The 14,337-nt window shown below is 38.8% G+C and overlaps 1 protein-coding gene across 3 annotated transcripts in view; it reads left to right on the top strand.

Moving 5' to 3' along the window:
* TTC7B (tetratricopeptide repeat domain 7B) overlaps window positions 1-13,987 on the top strand; it is a 112,420-nt gene extending 98,433 nt beyond the window's left edge. For all 3 annotated transcript variants that reach the window (XM_008629702.2, XM_017728992.1, XM_017728991.1), the window contains one exon: window positions 12,997-13,987. In XM_008629702.2, coding sequence (XP_008627924.1) covers window positions 12,997-13,218 — 222 coding nt within the window. In that variant the 3' untranslated portion in view covers window positions 13,219-13,987. The remainder of the gene's footprint in view (window positions 1-12,996) is intronic.
* Window positions 13,988-14,337: the final 350 nt, after the last annotated feature.

The raw sequence follows: 14,337 nt of genomic DNA, 5'->3' as shown, positions 1-14,337 counted from the left end.
ACTCAGTGTATTCAATCTTCCTCAGCCACTACTAATACTCTGGTTATATCTTACACATTGAACTTACTATTTAAGACCAATATCCTTAGGAAATCAGGCCTATGAAATCACTATTTAATACATTTGTTTCATCTGATCAGAAGAGGGAATGATGAAAAAAAAAAAAGAGGCTTGTGCAAATATTACAAAAATAGAGGCAGGAGGAAAGACTACCAAGGCTTTTTCATTATTTCAGTTTTTATTAGGTATCAGCAAACACACAAGAGTGAGTGTTTGTAAATTCTCCGCTGCAGTGATGTAAGACACAGTCATTAGAAAACCAAACCAGGCTTCACTGAAGTCACTGCTGTTAAAAGTTGACTTTTTAAAGTTATTCCAGAACATAACATAATGTATTGTGCTACATTAGCTTAGTTAGCTGTATTACTGGATAGCATAATATGTTTAGGGAAAATAGTGAATTGTGAGTGATACAGAGACCTTATCCATAAAGGGCTATAGAAATAACAAAAAAATCATGTGGATTCAACATTTCTTCTGTACAATATACAGTATGAAAATGGCTTCAGAGCTCTAAATCTACATGGACAAAGATCGTGTTAGGTAGCACTTTGGAAGAATACTTGCTGTCTATCAGAAGTGATCTGACCTACTAAATGAAAGGATTTTGCCTTGGCTTCTCAATTAAAATGACCCTGATGGTAAGTGGGGTTTGCTACCTTAAAATAAATATTTTAAAATAAAGACATCATTTTCAAAGTACATTCTCTCATTGAAAGCCAAACCCCCCTATTTTCTAAATGGGTGCAATAATAAATTAAGGCAGATATTGTCACGTGTTTACAAATGACAAATGTTCAAAAGATGAGCAAGTGAACCTCTATCAGCTGCACAGCCATTTCAATTTCCATTTTTCCATGGTCCTTGTTACAGTTTGTCCTGACAGGTGACAATGGCTTCTTTGGGATTCTGTCTGGTTTTTAATTTATGACCATTTGAAAAAGTGGTAGCCACAATAGCATTGGAACAGATGGTATTGTGAGGGTCACGGACCCAAAGATTTATCAGAGGGCTATGAAATGCTATGACACAAATGCAGTCTGTGATGATACTTTGTCATATTAATTGAATGCCTAGCCACAAGTTGGTAGGTTACAGTTGGCAGAAATAACTGGTTTTGATATAAAGTATAAAACTGTATGAAATGCTGTCAGATCTATTAAAGTAATTGACATGTCAAACTTAATTTCCTTTAAAATTGTGATACGATAGTATGAGCAGCTGGTGATCTCTGGAAAATAAATGAGGTAGCTTTAGCTTGGCCATCCAAACTCACCTCATTTGCTGCAGAATCAAACCCTGTTATGAGTAAGTGTGGCCTTTCTGCCATGTGGATTACATTTGATTTAATGTAACATTTATATCTGAATATTTTTGTGACAATAAATCAATGGATGTTTAACACAATAGCTGGTAGGAAATGTTTGTATCTCACCTCAGACTCAGCAGCTCACTTAAGTTCCAGAATTCCCACCTTCCCCACCAAACCCATGCTGTTGCTGTAGCTCTTATTCCTTGAAAATTCCTTCCTTGAAAAGTGGAAGCTGCCACTTTGCATTTCAGCTCTTTACTCAGAGAGCATTAACTTCCCAGTTTGCTTAGTCTGATCAAATCCTAGCTTTGTGGGGGAGTGCCTTTTCTGTCATTCTTGTTCTTCCTGACAACTGTGCTCCAGTGAACTAGAAAAGTGACTCAAATGGACAGGGCTCTTACACTCTGGGAAGCAGGGCTCAAATTTATTCCAGCTGCCTGTCAGCTGACAATAGTAAAAAAAGGAGAGGACTGAGGGAGAAAAACAGCATTTGGAATTATACTTTCTCTGCAGATTCCAACCTTGTGCACTAATTTATTATACAGCTTGGAAAATGTATTTCAAGAGCCATAAACCAACTACAGAATATGATTTAACATGCAGTGTCAATCAGTGCAGTGGTGGATATCCACTTACAAAAAGTCCGTAACCGCAAGTCATATTTTGCCTCAATCTTCAACAGGAATGTGGTATTCATCATGGATGGCAAAAGTAAAATTAGCAGTGGAAATGAAAGTATAGAAATGATGGCAAGTACTTGCTGGTGGAAGAGTATGGAGGAGTTGACCAGAATTCTGGAAGAACTAGGTGATTAAATAACTGAGGCTTCACTAAATATTACTGAATTTGTTAACAGAAAATTTTAGAATAGTTCGTGCAGTACCTCTACTCAGTGAGAAGAGTTACAGGACAAAGGCAAAAGTGAGACTTGGAGACCCTTCAGTGAAAGAAATAAAATAACTTTCAGAAATACAAAGTCCAAGAGCAAGACTGAGTATAGAAGTGATTGGGGAGAACAAAGAGCTGGGGTAGTACTTGATCAGAGCTGCATCTCCATTGTGCATGAGTTGGCCTGGCACAACATGAGATACCATCTTGTCCCTGTTATCAGCATCATCATCTTGTCAACAGTGTAGTCTCACCTTTTCTAAGCCTACAGATTCTCCTTCCCTTGTGGAATGGTGGTGTTCATGCTCCACGGATTGCTTTATGTCCCCAAAACAGAGACTGCCATGCCCAGTGAAACCAGCTGAGGCCAGCCAACAGGACAAGTGAACCCTCAGTATGCACTAAGGCAGAGGTTTCACTCGGGGTTCCTCACAGGCTGGGGCTGTGATTCTCTTGTCATCCCAAGTAACATGGCTGGAAGGCAAACCCAGCCTGTGGCTTTGCATCAGTGTTGCCCTTGCACCTGGTGAGTGCCAAGGTGACTGCGGTGTGGCACTGGAAATCTCTGCAGAGTTTCCTGGGAGGAATAGGAAACTTTAATACTAATATATGATCCTTGTAAACATGAGAGGAATATGCATAATCCAAATAAGGCTAAGTGGCATTGGCACTGGAGCAAATAAAAACAAACTAGCTAGGGAAAAATTTGGGAAGATGATGTGAACAGGATTCCTAGCACTTACAGGCTGAACACTGTGGAACAAGAAATTGACAATGATCCACAAAAAAAAGCCAGTTGAGAGAAAATGTGACAGGCTTATATGGAATTTAATTATAAAACTTAGGTGATGCTTCAGTTTTATTAATCTGCTTCCAGATCAGTACTAACAAAAGCTGATTTGTTGAGGTACATTGACATTATTCTTAGGTCTTTAATAATTTTTTCCCAAAAATACTGCTGTTTGGGTTTCTCTCTTTAGTTGTCAGAAGCTTTTTTCTGTAGTTTCCAGTATGTTCAACTTCATCCAATTTTGTGCAAGGTAATTCAGTGTAAAGGGAAGTGTTTGTTTTATTTTTCTGAAAGTGCTAGAAGCCCTTTCTTAGCCAATGGTTAAATTCTGGCTCTTCTGACCTGTGCCTGATGGTGCACAGATGGGAGGGTGTGGGCCCTCCCTTCACACTGAAAATAGCTGTCCCTTAAAGAAGAGTCTGCTGGCAGCTGTCCTGGCAGACTGGCAGGTTAGTAGCTACCTACAGCTTCTGCCTTGCTTTTCAGAAACTGGGGAGAGATGGGGGGGGGGATGCATTCCCTCTCCTGCCGGGAGGTTTTTGCACACTGCCATGAGGATGGCCCTTCCACTGCAGTGTGCTGAGCATGAGCAGCAGATGGCAGTTCACATCTGCTTTGCGGGGGAGGAAGTGCTCTGTTTCCTGGGGATGCTATTGAAAAAAATATTTATTAATGCTGTATTAAAAATAACCTCTTTTTCTTAGAGGTTACTGCAGTGCCAGTGTAGTAAGTGCTGCTGCAGTGTCATAACTCTTTTGAAACAGTGACATTAGTCATAGTTATAAACATATGTATGTACGTATTTTTATATGCAGAAGTCTCTTTGGCTGAGGGCAAAAGGAGTAGAAATGTGAGTAATGTGCTTTAATCTATGAATTTCTGGGTTTTTTTAGTTATGAAAAGATTGGTCATCTTTTATCTAATACTGCAGTTCTGACTTTTGAATATTTAATACAGGATTTTTCAGAATATTTTCGAGAAATGCACATGCATAAATGCACAAAGGTACTTCAGAAGAATATCATTCACTTCTGATTCCTTTTCCATAGTCTCAAAAGTTCAGACAAGTAAGTGCTAGTTTCTGTAGTACTGAGTGTGTACAAGCATGGACTACAAGTGCTAGCTTTCAATACAGTGGCAATCTAGCTAAAGATATCCACAGTGCTTGATTTGAACTCTGACAGTTCTATTAATTATAAATTTTACTCACAAAGCCTAGCACTGGATCTGCAACTCTAGTTTTCCTTTGATACACAAACTATTCCTCTGACTTCAGATTGATGTCTTCATTAAAACATTTGGTCAGTTTTTCTAATTACTATTTCCAGAAGACACATACAACTACTATGTTCTATGTGGTTGCATAGAAGAACTGTCATTAATGAAAAACAGCTTCTTAAAAAGTCACTGCTTGCTATTTCCAATTATTTATTTTTTAATTCTATCCATAATTGACTGATGGACAGAAAAACATTAATTTCTTGACATTATAGTAGTTTTGCATGGAGCACAAGCTTTCAAAACCAGGAACGTTCAGGTGTTCTAAACTGGAACCTACTCTTAGGCAGTGGAGTAAGGACCCTGAATTCCTGGTATCCTCAGTTCTTGTGGAAAATCCAGCTTTTGCTCAAATAATTGAATATTGACTCAGTGGGCTGACTTTGAGGATACTCATTTCAAAAACCTTGGTCTGAGATTTTCTGTTTATCCTGTTTGGCACTTGTATAATTTTTGGAGGATTTGGGTCTTTTTTCCCTCTTTTGGATATTGAAACTTTTATGTTACTCCTAGGTTTTGAATAATAGAAATACAGTTTTCTGTACTTCTGACCCTTTGACTCAATACTGGGAAAATAATGGCATCAATAACAAACAGTTCTTAGGAGTCTCTGTATGGAGTACAATGATCCAGTGGTAAACTTGGCCTTGCTTTAAAGCCAGGCAGTGTTGAAATACAGCTACAGATTAGACTGATTAAGTGGCAGGATTTCTGTAGGGAATGCATTGTGATGTGTTTATATCTATAAACTGTCTACAAAGGGGAAAGACAAAAATGTACCAAATTACAGAAATTACTATGGGCCCTTTCATAAACAGCACTGCGTGAAGCTGTGATCTCCTGCACCAGTTTTCATTGCAGGTGTATGTATTTTATAAATCTGGGAAATCCTCGTTTCTGGTTTGTGGGAGAGATGAGAAGACAATGATGTGGCTTCAGTGCTGGTAGTGGGGGGAGGGAAGATGCAGTGCTACCAAGCTTCCAGATGGAAGGAGGTGATCAAGAGACCTACATACAGTTCAGCATCACCTCATGGTCTCACACCTGGGACGAAATGTAAAATGTTTGCACCAGATGAGAAATACTCCAAGTTTAGGACTGGCCATAATCTGAGGGCTAAGGCTATATGTAATTATTCCCTGATGCCAGTGGTGATGCAGTACTTGCCAGAGCTGTAGCCATCTGCCTTTTGAAGGGAGAACCATTGTGGGTTTACTGTGTTGGTAGCCACAGCATATAAAATAAGACCCTCAATATAATTTTCAGATGGAGATAAAAAGTTAAATAAGATCTGGAGTCACTATCTGCTTCACTTTATCATAAGCCGTTCTATTTGTTTCCAGTGTACATGCTATTGTCAAATTGGTTCTTGCAATGTAGCCTGGTAGTCATGCTATTTTTTTAAAAGCTGATAGGATGTTCACATAAGGTATAAATCAAAATTACAGCAGATTACTGCAACAACATGTTGTCTTAACAGGAAAAGTCCCCCAAGAGCTTCCATCTCAGTGGAAGGCGACAATCAGCAGTTTTTTAAAAAAAACCTTCGATTTTGAACCTTTCTGCATTCTGGGCTGTGAGCTGTAAGGAACTAAAAGGCAAGCACATCTTTGTGGGAAGGGCTCGGTCATTTCCAAGGGAGTTACAAGTACAGAGAAGCACTCCCGACCACACGGGTTCGTTTTTTCATGCTGGCGATGTGAAGTTCAGTGAGTAACAAAGCCAAAGTTGTTGTTTTAAAAATCTGTTGCCAAGCAGTAGGTTTTCTCCTAGCAACAAGTGTTTTGCAGCAGGGGAAGCAATTGGATACCTCAGGGGGTATGTTAGCACTGGGGGAAGGGCGGAGAAAGACCAAACTGGGGCTCCAGAGGGGCCACAGAGCACACAAAGGGTGTGCTGGGCATGGAGGAAGGCGAGGGAGGGGCCAGGCGGAGAGGGACATGTGGCACAGGCAATGTTCTGGGATAGGCTCTGAACAAAAGTGTTGGCTCCAGGCACAGGTTCATATTTGTTCATCAGCTGCTTTGTTTGGTTTAGTGAGTGATTGACTGTTATATTATTAGCTGCTTGTTCTCATTTAAAAAAGAAAATCCATACTGAGCTGCTAGGAAGTCTTATTTAGACCACATTTGAAGAAATACGCTTTTTATTTTTCAAAAGAATTGTCTTGTTAGAGAAAATAAGATAAGTAGTTTTTTATTCTGTATTTTGGAAAACGAATTCTATACATGTTGCAGTTTCTTTTCCAAAAGAAAAAAAAAAATTAAAAAAAAGTATTTTTATCACCCTTACTTGTAAAGTAAGTGTAGTGTGGTTAATCCAGTTGGTTTTAAATCTTATAATGTGGCCACCCTTCAAAATCCCTGCATTAAAATGCAACCTGTGTCTGCAGATACAGAACTATGTTTATTCATCATTTTTTGATGGAGTGGCTTATTTCTAACTGCTGCGTTGTGTCACAATTTTTTCGTACTTGCAGAAAATAGTTATGTACAATGACTCAACGTGCATGTGCCTTTGAAAGGAGTTTATAAATGATTTCTTATGCAAAGTCATACTTTGACTAGATGGACATGTTTCAGCACAAAGTCATCAGCTAAAATGAAAATAGGAGAGCATAGTATATAAATAATGTTCTATTTCACTCTACGTAAGTGTAAAATATTGATTATAGACTACATTTAAAATGCGTATTTTTATCACAGAGGTTGGAAAGTATCAGCTGTAGAATTTTACTTATTTTTCCATGTATCATGACAAATTCTTCTCATTTTGCCTCACTAACACTTCTGTTTCATTATTATAGCATAACACTGTCAAGTCTCCGGTAAACCTTCAGGTTTGATAGATTTGTTTAAAAATAGCAGCCACCTTAACACTTGCAAAATAGGCTGAAAAAGCACCATGTAACAAGGGGCAGTTTTGTGATGCTAAAATTACACTGCATATGGATTTGCAATGCATACATTGCACACCGAGTTTTGTAACTATTTATGGTCATAATCCCTGATTTTTAAGTTTTTAGATAGGATGGGGATGTTTCTAACATTTCCTTCTGATATCACAGCTTAAAGTTGATTATCTCTTAGGCTGGGACCTGCTTAAAAACAGTAAGATAGTGAACTGGGAAAATTATTGTGAAGTTGGATGTAGTGAGTTCTTTAAATCTTTTGTAGCTTTTAAAAATCTTTTTTTTCCACATCTGAATAGCTTTGTGTCTGCTTATACGTAATCAGCTGTTAGCTTATTGAGCTTCAGCAGGTCATCAGCAAAACTGGCCACTGTTCTTCTGTCTCCCTGCTCTTATCATCAAAGGCAAAATCAGTCCGTTTTTTATTTTCATATGCTTATAATGTTTTCTTATAGCTATTGTTTTTGCAAGACACACTTTTATCTCTGAGGGTTATTTTTTGGCTAAATAAGGTCTGTGTCATACAAATCTAGAAGCTTTTTAGCAATCAAGTCATGTAACAGACCTGCCAGGAATAAATTAATATGAATATCATATCTGGTACTACTCAAATCTCCACAGTTGAGACTTCTGTAGGTCAACAGGCTGCATTTCTTAAACATGGTGAGAATCTCTGGCACTTCTTTGCACATTAAGTCGGCCACGTTTTTTGTTCTGTCCATTTCTCCCAGTTCCCAGTTTCCTTCTCTGCAGAGAGAGTTCAGCACCGTCCCTGAAAAAGGCAAGAGTGCAAATGGACTCATGGTTACAGTTCCCCTTTTTTTTCACTTTTAAATAAATTTCATTGCTTTTGAGAACATCTCCCACCTCTAGTCTATATTTTTCTCAGAGAAAATGAAAATGTTCCTCTTGATATCAAGTGAATAAAGGTAAAAATCTCAAGTGGTGCTTTTGTTGAGACTGAGAACTGTTTATTTTCAGGCATGGTGGAGAAGTAATCAGATAGGTAAACCTTAAGAAAACCTCCAGCTCTCTTCAGACAAAATTTTTAGTTACACCGAAGAAGCCACAGTGATCTTTGTAGTGTTACCTTTTTACCCTTTTTTTTTTTTTTTCCAGTTCAATGGAATCCAAATATAGTTTAGCACTTTACGATAAAGCTCTGGTTTGATGAGACATATGATGGGTAATAATTATGACTGTAATTTTTTCAAAGTTAGTTCCATGAAAAAAAATTGAATGTTAGCTTCTCACTTGCCTAGAAGCAAATAAAAAAGTGACCTTACTGGACTGCTCTAAATGGCTGGTTTTAATCATTTTTTAAATAGTTGTTTTTCAAAATCAAAAATCAGTTATTTACAGAGTTTTAGTCCTATGTTTATTTGTCTAGATATGTCTTTTCCATTGACTGTTTGGTAATCATTATGACAGGTTAATTTGCAAAGAGAGAAAGCTTGTCTGCAGAAAAAAGATACCTTTGCAGTGAAGACTACACTACATGCTTATTTAAGCAATTATGGCTTTATACAATTCCTTATTATATCATGTTGTTCAGGCTCTGAGTGATGATAGTTTATCAATAAATAATAGTGCATTTTCTAACTGGAAATTTTATTTGAAGTCTGTAATGCTCCATTTGGAAATCCCAATTCATTTGAATGTTTTCCTTTTAAAAAATGCTTACATTTGTCTAATGAATAAATGGGCTCTGTTTGACTGAGCATTGTAAAAAACAATTCTTGGAGAGATGTTTGGGTGAAATAAGCAAAAACTGGTAGTTTTGTATGTGGGGCAATGTAAAATGAAGTGTAAAGGGAATGATTGAGGGAGGAAACACATGTGAAATCATTGACCAAGAGGGAGACTTTGTGACTCCAGACTGGGTGAGGAAAGAGTTGGCAAGATCTTGAAAATAACCTGTGGCAGAAGTTGGAAGCACTTTCCCCCCCATTTTGATTAATTCCTGGAGGGTTTTGTTTTGTTGGGATGTGAAGTCTGGATAGAACCTTGTTTGTAGTGACAACAGTACCTCCCTGTCAAAGGCAGCACACAGTGTTACACAGTGCTGCTCTTTTAGAAAGCCCCTTTGGAGAGCCCCTGGAGGCTCTTGGAATTGCAAAGTCCCTTTTACTCCCAGCTCTGGCTGGGCACTGTAAAAGGCTGCTGACCTTTCCTTGAGCAGAGAGCATCTGAGCTCCACAGATCTTTGAGTACTGTTGATTATTCAAAGTGACTGGTATAAATATCAGTGGATTGGAGACATGAAGCACTGGTTTCATTTATTGTGATGATGGCACAAAAAAGTCTCTTTGTTTCTTCAGAGATTCCCTTCACTTTCTGCCTGTGCTATTTCTCATTAGAGTTCTCTCTTCGAGTTTTTTGAATTACAAAATCAACCCCTACAATGAAGAACTGGCTAAAAGAAAAATAAGGTTTGCTTAGAGAGTTTACAACATACAGACATCCTAACCAGTGAGAAAGTGAAAGCCTTAACACACTTAGGGGAGATCAGTGATTTCACAGGAAAAAAAATCAACTTTAAAAGAACCCCAAAATTCTCAACAAACCAAACATGGAGTAAAGTAATAAGCAACATTTGTACCGAGCTGCAAAATGAAGAGGTGTACACACATTAGAGGCTTTTATAACTCTGCTAGGAGCAAATGTCATAAATTTATAGTTCTTTCATGTGAAAGTGATGCAATGGCAGGAAAGATCCTGCTTTCTCCTGCAGATGCCAACAGTTGTCTTAAACACCTCTGTCAAGTACTGCAGCATTCTAAAATGAATGAAGAACGAATAGGTTGCCTTAGATTTCTGTAATTCCTTTGGAACTTACTGGTTTGATTATCTTTTGTCAAATGGATGTTTTCCTACTGACAGTTATTATTATTTACACAAATTATTATACAGCATTTTTTCTAATTGATTCAGTTCCAAAATCCCTCTAATATTTTATCTTTTTAAAGACTATATCTCTATTTATAGAGAGGATATACAGAAAAGGCATTCTGCTTAGGTTTTAAACTAACATGCCAAGTCTGAAGGTTTGAACCATATGTCACTTAGGTATCCCTCTGTGTTTCTGCAGAGCTGATGTGTTGTTCAGGCCCATCTCCACCCATAAAGCAAGAGACTTAACATTATTCTGCAGATAAATGTCGTCCATACGTCTGCTGCTAAATAAGTGAAGGCCAGAACTGGTAGCTTCGAGATTTTGTTTCCAGTTAGAAAGCAGAGGAAAATATGCAGTGAAGGACTGGGATAATTTGTACAGATTTCTGGGAAGTCTTAGAGGAGTTTTGGTTTGGGAAATGGGATTAGTTGGGTGGGTTTTGTTGTCATTGTTGGTTTTAGTGGTTTAGGTTTTTTTCCTGAAGAGTTAATTCAGAAAGCAAGCATATGCTGACAGCTGGTAAACTGAAGTTAGTTTTCTTGGATGAGCGTGGGTGCGAGGTCACCAAAGGATATTGCTGTGTGATAGACATGCCTGCTCCTTCTGCCTGTGGTGTGTAATGCTTAATAGAGCAAAGTCAGGCAAGGACTGCAAACAATTTGAAATGTTCTGTGCCTCAGAATTTTAATGAAGTCATCTAGGAAGGGGATTTACAAACTGGACACTTACAATGGATGACATCTGACCATCATTCTCAGAGAGTTAATGAATCGGAGGGTACTTTGCATTCTTTCTCTGGATCACTTGTTTGAGTTCAGCCCACAACTACAGTTATCAAATGTCACTGTCCTTTTAATGCTCTGCTTGAAACAAATCTAATTTTCTATTGGTTCTTTGGAAGCAAAGCTGCTTGTCCCAGGGCTACCATCCCAGTCTGAGATACTACTGAAAGACTTGACTTTCAGGAAACACTCCCTCAAGAAAGCTGTGTCCCCAAAGCATGAGGGTACACGATGCGACCCTATTGCCCACACGAGTTGTTCCTTCACTACTGCTACATGCTAATTTCAAGACTGATGCTTGTATTCTTAGGAAGGTATAAAAGCAGGCAAACTGCCAGTATTTGCTCTAGTTCTATCACCTGGAAAATCTCAGCTATCCTTTTTGCCATACAGAATAGGGCAGATGTGACGTAATATGTGTCTCTTCCTATGAACAGGCTTATATCTGCAACATTGGATTTTTCTTCAGTCTTGAAAAGAACAGCTTGTATCCTTAGCAAGCAGGAAAAATAGTCTGGCATATTTAAGAAAAAAGTATTACCAATATTCAAATAATTCGCATGTTTAATTAGTATAAAACAGACATATCTGCACCCCAAAAAAGCAAGGCTTTTGAAAATAGAGAATCTTGTCTTGAAAATTAACAACATTTACATTTTATTAGGGTTAGGTGCACTGCAGTGACACCAGCTTTGTGTATTCCATCTCCTTGCTTCATTTTTTGTAGTTTCTCATCTGATACCTACCACTCACTGACAATCACTTCACTGCAGGGAAAAAAAGCACTGACCCTGAGAGTTATCCAGTTTTTGTATTGGAAGTACTGTTCACTTGCTCTGAAAATGCTGACTCAATTGACAGCTCAAAAAAAGTCCAAACCCAAAAAAGCCCTCTAGCACCTCTATGTGAGAACATCTGCCAGGCTGATACAAATTAGCCTGCATTGCATTTATTTATTCACTTGCCAATACTGTACAGCACTCTTTATATTGTTCTACAGTTCAGGGTATGCTCGGTTGTTCTGTAGGATGGAGTCAGCAGTCTTCCCAAGCTGAAACTCAGCCTGGTGGGCACAATTCTGGAAATGTATGGTGGATAATTCAGAGGCTGCATAGAATGTCAGTACTTTCTAATCATCAGTGCTTGGGTTAATAAGGATTTTAGGGACAGATGTACAGAGAGATAAAAAGAATTGTGGTCCAAGGAGTGGGGGCTGGGAGGGGAGAAGTCACAAGGCCTCTGTAAGCAGTAAGGGACGCCTCTCTGCAAAACAAAGATTTGTGATCCATATGTGTTTTGCAATACAGAATCACAATGTAAAAACGCATATTGTTAGGATTATTATAATCCCAGAATAAAGCTCTCTTACTGGGTCATTCCATGACTTTTCTGGCACAGTAACATAGCTGAATGTGATGGATGGAGATTTCCATGGCCTCATTCAGCCCATATCCTAGTGGGTTTGGATGTGCTCTGGATCGTGTGGTGTTGAATTGGATCTCATCTCGCAGAGGAAAATGGAGAATCTGTAACAAGGAAGCTTATGAGGAAGTTCTGTGCCTGCTGGTCCTTTGTGCATTACTGGGGCAATATCAGTCCCTGTTCTGTTCTGCAGATTAAATCAAGCACTGTGGTTGTTGCCCATTGAGCTGAACTCAGTCTTGTTACAGCCATCCCCGAGGGCCGCTGGTGCCGTGTATGCTCTCAGGTGTTACAGGGCATGAGCTGGGTGCTGAGATGCACAGGGAGGATATGAAAACTTCAGGGCATGCACCTTAGGACTTCAGATAACAGGAGCTTATGCAAAAGCCCGGGTAATTCCTGCTTCTTGGCAAATGGGTGGAGTTTTTGTTACTTAGTCTTTGTTTGCTGTACAAAGCCCCTTGACTTTGTTGGTGTGGAGTAGCTTGCTCCAGTCCAGCATCAGGTCATTTCTTTTCTTAAATTAAAAAAAAATTACATAGTCTAACACTTTGAGCCCAAGAGCTGCCTACCCTTATTTCACTGCAGTAACCTTGTTTGAGCTACAGGAAAGCCCTACTGGCCAATCTCAGCCATTTTCCCTTTGCTTTCTTGCAGGCTCTGATACTTCACCAGCTTGGGCGCTATAGCTTGGCAGAGAAGATTCTCAGAGATGCCGTCCAAGTGAACTCCACAGCCCACGAGGTCTGGAACAGCCTGGGAGAGGTGCTGCAGGCTCAAGGCAATGATGATGCTGCGACTGAATGCTTCTTGACAGCACTGGAGCTTGAAGCCAGCAGTCCTGTGGTCCCTTTTACCATCATTCCCAGAGTCCTTTGAGAGGGCACCTTGATCAACCGATTTTTGGTCTGACTTCTGGGTGAGCAACCCCAGTGTATGAGACTGCCTGGTAACTGGTTAGTTTGAGAAACTTTAGAGCTACAGGTAACAAACTCCACTCTTAGCGGGAAAGTGGCCAAAGCAGGGAGATGCCACCATATGTTAATGTCAGACTGAGATGACAGAGTGGTGAGCCAGAGCCAAATCACTCATATCGCCTGCAGTTTTGCCCTGGTAGTTTTAAAACATCGTTATATTGTTCATGGATGATGTGCCATATTTTGTTAGTGATACTTGAGTGTTACATAAAATTATAATGGAATCAACTACCAATTGTAGAATAAGATTCAGTGGCAGAACAGACTATTTTTAACAAGTCTGTTAATAAAACTCTTCTATTCCTGCCTCTCAACCTCTTTTGGCCCAAAGTCAAAATGTGAATTTTCTGTTTCCATCTCTATTTTAGTCCAGGCCAGAAAATCAGTTGAGTTCTTGTTTGTAGTTGTTAATAACTGTGATGTGTGGCTAACTGTTATCTAGAGCAAAGGCTGAGTACAAGAATATTTATATTTTATCAATGTATGCCTGTTACAAAAAATATATTAGTTATTTAAGTTTAACTTTTTTATGTGAATTCAGAGTTTATTTATCAATGGAAATATGTAAAAAGAAGCTTCAAATGGAATATTTACCGACATTCCTTATACATGAACCCACACTTGGCTAAATGGGATGATTATGTTAATAATAAAATGATTTTTAAATGGAACCTTTCCTGTGTCCTGTCCTGGTTAAGAATCTGGGGGAAATAGATGGTTTGTGGACACGTTTTTATGAGCTGGCTGGCTGGCCTTGAAGATGAGCAACACCAAAAGTAAATTGTTCTGAGGCCAGTCTAGAGAAAAGAAGCTGCTATACTCTTTGCCAATGGTACCGTTATCTTAGATTTCAGGTTTCCTTAAATCTTCACTACTCATTTTTTCTTCCTTCCACTCCAGCTCTCTATGAAGCCAGATTACACTGCTTCTACATAATATACGGACATTCACATATACCTTGGTAGTGCTTGGGAAAAGCATGTTAAATATTTATACAATATTCTTTGGGTTTTTTTACTGT

This window comes from Corvus brachyrhynchos, unplaced genomic scaffold, assembly GCF_000691975.1.
Source record: "Corvus brachyrhynchos isolate BGI_N302 unplaced genomic scaffold, ASM69197v1 scaffold1, whole genome shotgun sequence".
NCBI classification, from domain to species: domain Eukaryota; kingdom Metazoa; phylum Chordata; class Aves; order Passeriformes; family Corvidae; genus Corvus; species Corvus brachyrhynchos.
The sequence above is the reverse complement of the archived record's forward strand: the minus strand, read 5'-3'. Positions and strand labels throughout refer to the sequence as shown.